We start from the raw sequence: 12,940 nt of genomic DNA, 5'->3' as shown, positions 1-12,940 counted from the left end.
CTGAGACCAGAATACCTATCTTCCAACTCAAATTCTATGTTATTTCCATTGGAGAACACTATTATCTTGTCTCCTAAACAAGAAAAACAACAAAGGGGCAAAGGCCATTAACAACAGGGCCCTACATTTTATAGTTCATAAATTCTTATATACTCCTATCATAATCTCTGACTCTGAAGGTAGTACCATTACTCCTATTTCATAAATGAGAGAATTGAGAGCTTATAATTTGGTGCCTAGTTACTGGAAATTGGAAAATACTAGTATGCATGTGCATATATACGGGGGTAGGGGACAGCCAATCTTGTCTAAAAGTCTGAAATAGGTAAACATACTGGTCATCAAAGATAATTTACCTACAGACCTTGAGACAGTCATTCTCCAGTTCAAATAATCTGGGGACCACTGGTCCATAATGAATGACTGAGAAATTCCAAAAGCTTTCCGATCTAAGCCTTCTTCAATCAGAATCTCATATGATATTCTTTTTGGAATGCATACAACTCTAACAATCTAAAGTGGGTCAATACCTCTGAAGGAACAATCTAATCAATTTAAGAGAGTACTGAAAACCAGAGGCTTAGTGACATTAAAATATTTTGTATTTATTATACATACACATACAATATTAAACAAAACAAGCCACTTACTAGAAATAACTGGAGTTAACCAGTTTTGTGTCAACTTACCACTGAAATGCATTGTAATGGAAGTAGACCAAACCAAGACCATATAAAAAGGCAGCATTCTGTAAATAAAAGGAAAAAGAAACTTTTAAGAAAACCATTTGAGTCTAATGCATATGATGTTATTATAAAATAGTGTATCAAAGATATTAAGTTATTAAAACCATCCTGCATTACAATATATTACAATATATTTTTAGAACACCAGAATAACAGTGATGAGTCAGCAGATGGCACACAATCCAACTTGGAAGATTCTCTCGTTTCTTTTAATCAAACCTGCCCTGAAATAAAAAATCTATCAGAATTCCATGGACACATCTGAAATAAAAATCTATTACTCAGGAATAAGAAAATGTTTGGATTATGCTATCCTAGTCTCTCTTGCTTGCATCTGTATTTTTTCTCTGGTTCTTTGTTTCTTTAACTAGATTTAATTTTCTGTTCAGTGCTGCCAGGAAGGTATTTACAATTCAAGGAAATGCACAATATAAATTTAAAACAAATTTTAGTGGTTTAAAAAAAATGCTAAAATGACACCTAGCCATTTACATTTGGGGCTTTAACACCAGTGATTCCTGGGGCGCCTGGGTGGCTCAGTTGGTTAAGTGCCCAACTCTTGATTTTGGCTCTGGTCACCATCTCAGGGTCCTGAGATCCAGCCCTGCTTGGGCTCTCCGCTCAACAAGGAGTCTGCTTGAGACTTCTCTCCCTACCCCACTGTGCCTGTTCTCTCTCTCTAAAATATAAAACTTAAAAAAAAAAGTAAACTAGCATCAGTGATTCCTTTTGTAGTACAAAACAGAAAGATGCTTATTCAGACTCATTCTGACCTCTAGCCTCCAAATAGGAAATAGCTAGCTATACACCATTTATTCAAAAAGGGCAAATGTTTGAGTATCTAATACATGTTTTGCCAGTACATAAGCAACTCTGTTTTAGTAAACCTTATCTGTTTAAAAAAATAATAATAAAAGGTTTCACACTGATTCTGGTGAAGAAATTTCTACAACCTATATTCTAAAACCTGAAAATTTTAGACTTTTAATAAAAATGCTTCTTGCTACACAGTCTTGGGTTGTATTTCCCCGGAAGCCCGCCCTGAGACAGAAGTTTTTAAATATAGTTTACTCAGGAAGTTGCCCTAGGAAATACCAGTAAGGGAGTGGAAAAGTGAGGCAGGGAAGGGAAGGATTCCAATAAAGGGTGCAATATGGCTGGTTATACAGCCGGCACTCAATCCTGCTGGGATCTGTAGTAGACAGTATGGAACATTCTTAAAATCATCTTGCCCTAGGTGTGAGGGACTAGAGTACTTAGCCCACAATCACTATGGTCACTGGTTAGAGAAAAGGAATCAGTGATGTTTAAAGTGTCAACTGAAGTGTAGACAGCTAGATGACTTTTGGCCTGCAAATGTTTCTTTTTAATACTAAACTTTGTTCAGGGCACCTGGGTAGTTCAGTGGGTTAAGCCTCTGCCTTCGGCTCAAGTCATGATCTCAGGGTTCTAGGATGGAGCCCCGTTTTGGGCTCTCTGCTCAACAGGGAGCCTGCTTACCCCCCTCTCTCTGCCTGCCTCTCTGCCTACTTGCACTCTCTCCCTCTGTCAAATAGATAAATATCTATTTGTCAAAACAGATGTCAAATACATAAATAAAATCTTTTTTAAAAAGTACTAAACTTTGTTCTAGGATTATATTGTACACTTCCTCTGAATTCCAAGTACCTTTCTGGAAACACTGAAAAATATTTTAAGTACATCTTAAAATGTAATAAATATGAAGAGTTAATTTTATTAAATCCTCATTACCCTTAGCTTTCCAAATGAGAAAATTGCATGCTACAAGAGTATTTACAAATATGGGGATTCACAAAGGTCTCAGACAACATCTATTTCAAAAGTTCATATTTTTAAAAAAATTTTTAATTTACTTGGAACTGTCTTTAATCGGGATCATTCATTTACCACCCTATTCCCCACCCCCTGAAATATGCTGAACATTTACTAGGTGTTCAGGGACACTCAAGGGTTGAACAAGCGAAACTGATTAAAACATACTTCCCCTGCAGTCAAGAAGTATGCAATCTAGTCTGTGCAGGTGATAGGGACTAGGGGGAACAGTGATATTAAGAATGCAAGCGTAGGTAATTCAGAGTCATCAAGCATTCTACCAAGAAAGTCTAGATTTGAAAGACAACTGTCTTCATGGCTGAGTAACAGATTAACATCTTTCACCTATTTAGCTAATTACTCACAGAAGGTGGTGTGGGGTATGGTAGAATTTACTGAAGAGAATTTCTGCTTTCAGGAAATACCTGGCCTCTCCCAACCTAGCTTATCCTTCCCACTCTAGGAAATCTTTTTTTTTTTTTTTAAAGATTTTATTTATTTATTTGACAGAGAGAAATTACAAGTACACTGAGAGGCAGGCAGAGAGAGAGAGAGAGAAGGAAGCAGGCTCCCTGCTGAGCAGAAAGCCCGATGTGGGACTCGATCCCAGGACCCTGAGATCATGACCTGAGCCGAAGGCAGCGGCTTAACCCACTGAGCCACCCAGGCGCCCCCCACTCTAGGAAATCTTACCCTATCCCTGCCACCTCATAAATTCTATCAATTATTTAAGATCCACTTTAAACGAATCTTCCCCCATGAAGGCCTCTAAATTTGGCCTCAGCACAATATCTCTATGCTACTACATTATTAATAGTAAGAACTTAATTTAATGCAAAATGCTAATATCATCATTTCTTTTTGAAGGTTCTAACACCCTGTGAGGTGGTAGAGCGCTTCCTTTATAGAATAAAGAAACAAGGATCAGAAAGATTAAACAAATTGCTCAAAAAGTCAGGTACTAAGTAGTGGACATAGGAATTGAATCTAGGCCTGCCTCCAGAGTTCACTCTTAACTACTATATTTTTGTTATTTGTGTACTGACTAAACCCTATCTCATCAGACAAAAATGCTAGAGAGGCAGGAATGCTAATCATGTGTGTATCCCGTTACCACCTCACACAGTGCCTTCTACACAGCAGACGCCCAAAGGTTTAGCAAACTCAATCACCCAGTATTTAAGCTCAGTTATTAAACTCAGCTTGCGAGATGACACAGAATTAGTATGAGTAACGGTTCCTATTAACCAGGAGCTTATAAATTTCAGCAAGGAATTAATTTTTCCATAATAGTAAACAATGTAATTCAAACTTTTATTGAGCATCTATTATGAGTCACAACAGTTATCAGCACTGGGAAGAGCTGTGAGCAGACAAAAATCCCCACCCTCACTGAATTTACAATTTAATGACAAAAGATTATGAAATTAAGTGAATAATATATTCCAAGCTACAACCATTTAAGAGTTAATGAAGTATAATAAGGACTAGGAAAAGGGGAAATACTTGGGTACTGTTCTTGAGGATGGCTGGGAAAGGAGAAGGAAAAACAAGCCTCCGCAGCCAGGGGTTTTAAATCACTGATCTTTAGAAACTGACCTGGAGGTATGAATGGCTATATGCTCTTACATAAATGAATTCCCTCCCAATGTACAATCTCACCACAAATGCCAAGAGCATCCCCACTGAGAAGCATCTATGCGAGGATAGATGAGCAAAGGCACTGTTATGGAAATTAACTTAAATTCGATGTAGTCATTCTTCAACCTATGAGGAGTCGGGGAGTAACTTTCTGGGAAACGTACTATTTAATAAATATACTCCTGCTTCACTACAAATCTTCAGAAAGTATCCATACCAGGTGTCAGCAAGCTATGGCACATGGACAAAATCCAGCCAGGCACCTGTTCTTTTGTAAATAAGTTTTACCAGAACATAGCTACATCCACCCATTTACTTACTATCTATGGCTGCTTTCAGCTCCAAAAGAACTGAATAGTTGCAAAAGAAAGACTACTGGGCTTAGAAAAAAAACCTAAAATATTTACTCTCTGGCCTTTTATAAAAGAAGTTTGCCAACTTCTGACCTTGACTAAATTACAGTACCCATCACCAACCCAAATTAAGAAATTATAACTTGATGAGATTGCTATCCGCTTACACTGAAGGTTCTTATACTGTGCCTACAGTGAAGTTATTATCACGGATGTGGCTCATTAAAGTTAGCAGTTCACCAATACCAGAGTCCAGAGTAGCGTTTTCACTGATTCCCAACATAGCTCTTAAAAAACTCCTAGGGGCACCTGGGTGGCTCAAGTCAGTTAAGTGTCTGCCTCCGGCTCAGGTCATGATCCCAGGGCCCTGGGACTGAGCCCCTTGTCAGGCTCCCTGCTCAGCGTGGAGAGCCTGCTTCTCCCCACCGACTCCCTACCCTTTCACCCCCCTTATGCTCTCTCACTCCATCTCTGTCTCTCAAATGAAAAAAAAAAAAAAAAGAAAAGAAAGAAAGAAAGAAAGAAAAGAAAAGAAACAAACACACACACACAAAATAAAGTCCTAAGTGCCCTGCTCCTAAATCAGAGCTCCAGGTTTAGCTGTGAGAGGGGAGCACTCTGCAGTCCTCTGGAGTTAGGACACTATAACCTTTATTCTTCCTAGCTATTCCTTGGCATCTTTTCAGCTTCCCCAGACTGTATCCAAATTGAAGGGAAGGACACTGAGGGTTCTACTTCCATTTTCATGAACATAGTTATGTAAAAGTGGATTGGAAAGCAAGAGTAATAAAGCAGGCAATGTGATGGTTCTAGCCAGTGAGACAAGCAGATTCTACCATGGGGTTTCAAGGAAAGCTACTGCTTTTTGTGCATAAATGTTTCCTTTCCTCCTCTTCTTCTTTCTGTTAGTATGTCATGGTCCCCAGAGTAAGGAAGGTGTTAACAGCCCACCAAAGTGGAATGAAAATTACTTTACCCTGAAAACATCTGAACAATCAGCAGCCACAAAAATAAACATCTAAACTAAAAGGAGCATCCTGAAATAAGCTGCTAATGACTCCCCTCCAAGGGAGTTCACTGATAGGGAAAATACTGACCCTTGGCAGAGGAAGTGTGAATTCAGATACCCATCAGCATCAAAAAGTCCAACACTTTCCCTACCTTCCCAATAAAATGCCTCCTAGGCATTTTAAGTTCAAAAAAACATTCCATACTTTCCCAATGAACCCCTAAAATTCCTTCCTGTTTTGTTAGATTTATATGTAAACTTTTATCTCTAGCTACTGAGGGAATTACTACTCACTAAGCAACTCTAGCATGCACCTATAAACAAAACAAAAAACAAAATTTGTCTTTTCTTCTGTTAATCTATTGTCAGATAATTTGCAGACCACCCCCGCACCCAACCCAAGTAAAGTATTTCCTCCCAACAGTGACAAGCAGCAACTCCTGTGTAAAAATCAAACCAGGCAGCCACTGGAGTGGCAGACATAGACATACCGTAAGATTTATTTATTTTGAGAGAGCATGTGTGCCCATAAATTGGGGGGGAGGGGGGAGAGAAGGGGATGAAGAGGGAGAAAATTTTGAGCAGACTCCACGCGGAGCTTAGAGCTCACTCGGGGCTCAATCCCTTGACCCTGAGATCATGAACTGAGCGAAAATCAAGAGTCGGAGGCTAAACCAACTGAGCCACCAAGGTGCCCCCTCTCCTTCTGTCCCTCCCCTCACTTGGGCGTACACGCATGCGCTAAGAAATAAAATCTTAAAAAAAAAAAAAAAAAGAAAGAAAGAAAACACACTTCGAAAGAGTGCCAGTAAATTTAAGATCAGAACACCCTCCCACCACCACCGCCAACCCTTGAGGCCACAGACACTTTCTATTTACCATGGTTTGGGTTTTTTGAGGAAAGATTAGACCTAGCATCCTACAAGTGTGCAGCAATAAGCAGCAAGGTAAAAATGCAGCTGTTTGCTGGACAAAGGGAGGCTGGGATTAACAAAAGAGGCTATTAGTAAATTAATATTCAAGCTTCTAAAATCTTTTTAAGATAAGACCAAAGCTAAAGCTAGTCACTTCGGGCAACTAAATGGTTCTAAATGATGAGATTACCAAGATATTGTTAATATGAAATCTCTGGATAGAACAGCAATTTGATTGTATTTTTATACAGGAATATCATTAAGAAATAAAACCAAGCCAAACTATTAGAAAAGTATCAAATTTCTTAATTTTATTCTTCTCGGATACTAATCACACATAGCTAGTGATATACAAAAGGAACAAAAAATCTGCTGTTTATCCTATCTGGGGACCAAAAGAGGAGATGGGGAAGCTGAAGGCATTTTAAAGCTCAGGAACAAATTTCCAAATGCCTCCAGTTACCTCTACCTGTTAGATATATTACAAATACCTAAAATTCCATAAATCTTAGACTGAAAAGGAGGAGTCTGATGTTCTAATGGTACTAAAGATTTTAGATAGTGGTAACAATCTCACCAATAAACACAACAAAAGTAGTCCTGTTTTTGTTTTCATCTCCTTCTCACCCTAAACCACATTAATTCTATTCATAAAATTCATTTTATAACCTAAAAGCCTTTGACTCAATCCCCTTTCTATTCTTACAGTCTTTCTCTAGGTAAGGACCTCTACTTTGTCTACCTGGCCTCTTACAAGTTTCCTAACTCTTCTTCCAAATTTTAAACTACCCCACCATTTCCCTCCTTTCAATTACGTTCCACATCACTGCCAGTGAGCTTTCGAAAACTCTTACATGACATTCTTCTATTTAAAATTCCTCCAAAAAGTCGCTACAACCTAGTGTGACTCAAAGGGGTTTCATTTTATGACCCTTGGTCAATTTTCCCAATCTCATAGCCACCACTTCAATGCGTTTCTGTGATTTTAGACATGTTTGCTTCCTCTGCAAAAAAAAAAAAAAAAAAAAAAGGCAAGCAAATGCCATCTTTCCTTCAACTCACTTCTCAATCTGGCAAATTCCTAGTCATCCTTTAACACATCACTCACCTCCTCTTTCTAGTAGTAATACCTGATGCATTCCCAAGCCCAAAGAGAGTCAGGTTTTTTGATACTTATTTCCAAATTAATATCCATGTCTATTACAGATATGCTCTTATCTCCTCCACTAGAATATGAGTCTAATTAGTAGAGATGGAACCCAATTCATCTTTTGATCCCCATGGCAAAGTAACTGCATATGTAACTTACTTAGGAAAGTTTTGCTGCTGAACGAATCAATCTCTAACAGCCTATAACCTGTTACATGCTTTTTCATCAAAGAATTTAATACTTTGTTAAATTCAATTTATACTGAATCACTTCCTTAATTTGGACACTTAAAAGGGTTTTCCCAATTATAATAATATAGCAAAGGAGATTGCTAAAGCTCATTATATCCATTATGTCCAAAATTATAGTATTAGAGAAGTTTGTTCCCAAATCCTATGCATAACACTGCATAGTGATCAAGAAATCAGACTACAAGGGCCATCAGACTTGGGTCCGAACTCCAATGTTGTTATTTATTACCTATTAAGACTCATGAAACAAGTTAATTAACTGAGTCTCAGTTTCACAGTGTTGCTTTAAGGAATTAAGTAAGATCATACACATAAAATACTATCTGGCACATGAGATTTTTAGAAAAAAAAAAAAAAAAAAAGATATAATGTCTCTAACACCTCCAAAAATTTATCTGGCATGTGGTAAGTACTCAATGGATAAAGCACGATACATAAAATTCCTCATAAAGTCTCACATGCTGTTAAAAAAAAAAAACTGCACATTAAAAATAAGAGGACTTAGAAATGAAATAGAGTTATGGACAAGACTACTCAAAAATCTATGCAACATATGGAGCACTTGGCGGCACAGTCCGTTAAGCGCTCAGCTCTTGGTTTTGGCTCTGGTCGTAATCTCAGGTCCTAGGGTGGAGCTCCAAATCAGGCGCCACACCCAGCATGGAGTCAGTTTGGGATTCTCTCTCCCCTCTTCCTCTACCTCTTAACCCTGCTCGCTCGCTCGCTCTCTCTCTCTCTCTCTCCCCTTTTTATTTAAAGTAAATAAATAAATCTTTAAAAAAAAAAAAAAAAAAAACCATGCAACATTATAACCAGACTTCAAAAATAGTAACTGGTATCAGGAGATAGGCTGAACCATTCAAGTGGGAAGTTGAGCATGGTCATAGGTTATGAGAGTTGACACTAAAAATGAACAAAACAGAGGTGCCTGGGTGGCTTAGTCAGTTAAGTGCCTGCCTTCAGCTCAGGTCATGATCTCAAGATTCTGGGATCAAGCCTTGCTTTGGGCTCCCTGCTCGGTGGGAGTCTGCTTCTCCCTCTACCCCTCCCATCCTGTTCATGCTCTCTCTCTCTCATAAATAAATAAAATCTTTTAAAAAATGAACAAAAGAATGAAGTTGGAATGCTGGCAACCCTTTAATTAGATCAGAGCTGGCAGGTACTGAAAATAGCTGAGAGCTGTGACTGTAAAAGACTGGGGATGTGCCTTTCTAAGGGAGAGGATGCAGGCACTCATGTTTAATTTTCTTAAAATCCAGACTATAGCACTCCTGCTACTAGTGCAACAGCCATCTGAGAGATTTTCTCTTCCTTAAAGAGGCTGTAATTATATTCCCTTTATCTAGAAAAAAACTTAAGTGAAACAGTAACTTTCAGGTCATACAGACATAATTATAATTCCTACTGGCCAATTAACATGAGGTTAATTTGTACTATGGGTACAGTCTGTTTTGTACAACATGTACCCTCCCTTACTGTTTCCTATCCTCTTATGACCAGACAAAATACATTTCTCAGCCTCCCTTGCAGCTAGGAATGCTCAAATCATTACATTCTCACCAATGAGGTATGTATGAAGGATGTATATGATCTCATGATCCCCTTAAAGGAAAGGGTTGTTGCCCTCTGCTTCCTCCTCCTCTGAGCAGCTCCTAGAATGAAGAACCAGCTCCAAGGCATCAGAAAAAGACAACTCAAGAAAGGAAAAATGTAGACCAATTCCAATTATGAACAAAAAATAAAGATACTGGGGCACCTGGGTGCCTCAGTCGATTGAGCTTCCAATTCTCAGTTTTGGCTCAGGTCATGATCTCAGGGCTCAGCAGAGAGTCTGCCTGGGATTCTTTCCCTCTGCCTCCCCCCCCCCCCTTGTACTTGCTCTCTCCCTTTCTCTAATAAATAATTTTTTTAATGTAAAAATATTACATGTTAGTGACCCCAATCATTTAACAATGATAAAAACTTATTACCAATTTGAACTTACTTTAGAAAGAAGAGACTGGTTTAAACAGAAAAAATATAAAACTATCCCAGTGGATGCAGAATAAACATTTGCATACAAAATAAAAATGCTGACTTTTAAAATGATATTTTTAATAGTCAGTTTTTGGTAAAGAAGTCCCTTCCTCTTCTTGAGGCACCGAAGTGGCTCAGTGGGTTAAGCCTCTGCCTCTGGTTCAGGTCATGGTCTCAGGGTCCTGGGATCAAGCCCCGCATAGGGCTCTCTGCTCAGCAGGGAACCTGCTTTCCCCCCTCTATCTGCCTCTCTGTCTACTTGTGATCTCTCTGTCAAATAAATAAATAAAAATCTTAAAAAAAAAGAAGAAGAAAGAAGAAAGAAGAAAGAAGGAAGAAGAAGAAGAAGTCCCTTTCTCTTCTTGGTTTGTTATTTACCTAAGAATAATAATAACAACAACAACAACTGTAAGTAATCATACTTAATGGTAAAACATTTATAACATTCCCTTTAAGAAGGCAAACAACAGGGGTGCCTGGGTGGCTCAGTGGGTTAAAGCCTCTGCCTTTGGCTCAGGTCATGATCCCAGGGTCCTGGGATTGAGCCCCGCATCAGGCTCTCTACTCAGCGGAGAGCCTGCTTCCTCCCTCCCTCTCTTTCTCTCTGCCTGTCAAAAAAAATAAAAATAAAATCTTAAAAAAAAAAAAAGAAGAAGAAGAAGGCGGCAAACAACAAAGGTACTCTAGCACCTCCTTCAATCAATACTGTGCTGACATCCTAATTACCACAACAGCAGGCAAAAAGATCAAAAAACTATAAATGAAGTAACAAAAAAACTATTAATTACAAAGGCAGGATAGTCTACACAGAATCCAAAGTAACACAGACAAATTAATCAAGTCAGTAAAAGTTAGTGAAATTGCTTGATAAATTTAACTTAATATATAAAAGCCAACTGCAGTTCTATATATGAGCAGAGATCTTAAATTAAAAGGACATTTATAATAGCAATAAATCTATAAAATATAAAATACACCTTATAATATGCACAAGAACATCGTGGAAAAATTGTATAAAATATTAAGAAAGACAGTCATCTCTTTATAATGAGAGTTTGTTTATTTGTTTGTTTTTAATGCACGAAGTCAATGCAATTTCAATCAATCCCTGGAAGTCACTGTGTTTTATTTAAATTTAGGACTCTGATTTCCAGCACTATAGAAACTGACCAGATACTGAACAAATACTGAGAGAAACCTAAGCCTCCAGATCTGTGCTACTTGTTATAAACTCATTTACTATCTATCCGGCCCTTGCCTTTCTTTCCATACTTTTGAGTCCTATACCCCCCCCCAAAATAACCCCAGGCTCTAAAACAGTAGTCCACAAACTACAGCCAAATTTTTTCTTTAAAGCCCAAGAGCTAAAAATAATTTTGACATTTTATAATGGTTACATTGTAACTCATTAGTTAAGTACCTACAAAACAGCTGATGTTGTCTCTTGGCCCACAAAGTCTAAAACATTTACTATTTCATTCTAAAGTTTTTGGGACCTCTGCTCTAGACCAAGAACTTGAGAGTTCCCTAAACACCTACTGATTGTACTTTCATGTGTTGGCTCAGTTCTCTTCTTGGAAAGCCTCTCCAGGTCACCTAGCTAGATAACTGCCATTCATCCTCCCCTCAAATTGCAACTTCTCTGTGGAGCCTTTCTAAACCCTCAAACTTTCCCACACCCTTTATTCAAAGACACACACTTCTGCCCCCCTCATGGCCCTCAACACCTCCAATATATCACTTACCAAAAACATATGCTCATTTGCGTCACCCCTCACAAGAATATGGGCAACCTGAAAGCAGGATCTTACTATCTCTGTATTGCCAACAAAGCCCTCGTCTATGAATGTAAAAGCCAAGTTAGTGACTGACATAACTAGTATAATAGAAAAAGTTACTGAAAAGTCGGAAGATGAGCGCAGATTCCAAGAGTTCCCTAGTTTCTGCAGCTTTTAATCAATGGTTCTTTTAGATAAGCATACTACCATAATTCAGAAGCTTTTCTTTCTTTTCTTAAATTCAAGTGGGGGGGGAGAAAGAGTAGGTTTTGTGTATTTTAAAGTTTACAATTATAAATAAAAATGTATCAGAATTATTTAATAAAGTCTACTTAATAGAAGTCATCAGGAAGCAACAGAACTTCTTCACATTTTAACATGCAGCTTACCATCGACTATATACTCAAATACATAGCAGCATCAACAGCATACACGCAATTTTTTTATTCCTTTCTACTTTATACTATAAACCATAACAGCAATTTCTAAACTTTCTGACTCATGAAAAGACCTTAGGTTTTGCTGCTATTGTTGAAGGGGATCAGGACACAGTACTCCAAAAGTATGACACTTCGGCTAAGAGTTATTTTGAGCTGAAGACATCGGAGTTCCTCGAATCTCTCATATGTTAAAAGCAGAGCCTCCTAAAAGAACCCAAGTGTCATAAACTCCTGCCAAGAGAGGAACTCTGACTCTGTCACAAGACTATAGTATCTCCCATCTATTCTCCTAAGGGCTCATTTATTTTCCCAAAAAAGCTGTTTTCCTGTAAGCAGCGCCCTTTCTCCCTCTCATAACCTACTAAGTTGGTATATAGCTCCAAATTCTAGCCACCCGTGGCGTTATACATCACTGAATTTTCCCACAGGTATATGCATTGCATGTGTCAACTACTTTTTTCCCTCCTGTTAATCTGCCTGTTTTAGGTAATTTACAGGCCCTAGCCATGAACCTTAGTAGTCAGAAGAAAGCTTTTCTTCCCTATGCCATTTCTTTTTTTTAATCATTATGCCATTTCTTTATGGTAAATAAAGTTGTTGAGTAAGTAAGCTTTTATTATTAGCTAGCATTACAAAGGTATTTATTATAATAAGTAATAGTCAACATGTAATGGAATGATAGAATAGTCATGAGACTACTGGCAAATTTTCACTCTTTCAAAAATGACTCATTTGTACTGAACTAGGTAAGAAAAAATATGAGCTCTCCAGAAATAAAATTTTTAATTGCATAATAAACACTATTGGAT

At 38.0% G+C, this 12,940-nt stretch overlaps 1 protein-coding gene across 14 annotated transcripts in view; it reads right to left on the bottom strand.

Annotated features, from left to right (window-relative positions):
* Window positions 1–12,940, bottom strand: part of KDM6A (lysine demethylase 6A) — a 204,005-nt gene that overhangs the window by 103,285 nt on the left and 87,780 nt on the right. For 13 of the 14 annotated variants that reach the window (XR_009350033.1, XM_059158348.1, XM_059158349.1 and 10 more), the window contains one exon: window positions 690–748. Coding sequence is in view for 12 of the 14 variants with exons in the window: in XM_059158348.1 (XP_059014331.1) it covers window positions 690–748 (59 nt within the window). In the remaining 2 variants the exon portion in view is untranslated. Of the gene's footprint in view, window positions 1–689; window positions 749–12,940 lie in introns of those variants that run through there. The other variant, XM_059158361.1, reaches the window with a different exon arrangement.

This window comes from Mustela lutreola, chromosome X (genome assembly GCF_030435805.1).
Source record: "Mustela lutreola isolate mMusLut2 chromosome X, mMusLut2.pri, whole genome shotgun sequence".
Taxonomy (NCBI): domain Eukaryota; kingdom Metazoa; phylum Chordata; class Mammalia; order Carnivora; family Mustelidae; genus Mustela; species Mustela lutreola.
The sequence above is the reverse complement of the archived record's forward strand: the minus strand, read 5'-3'. Positions and strand labels throughout refer to the sequence as shown.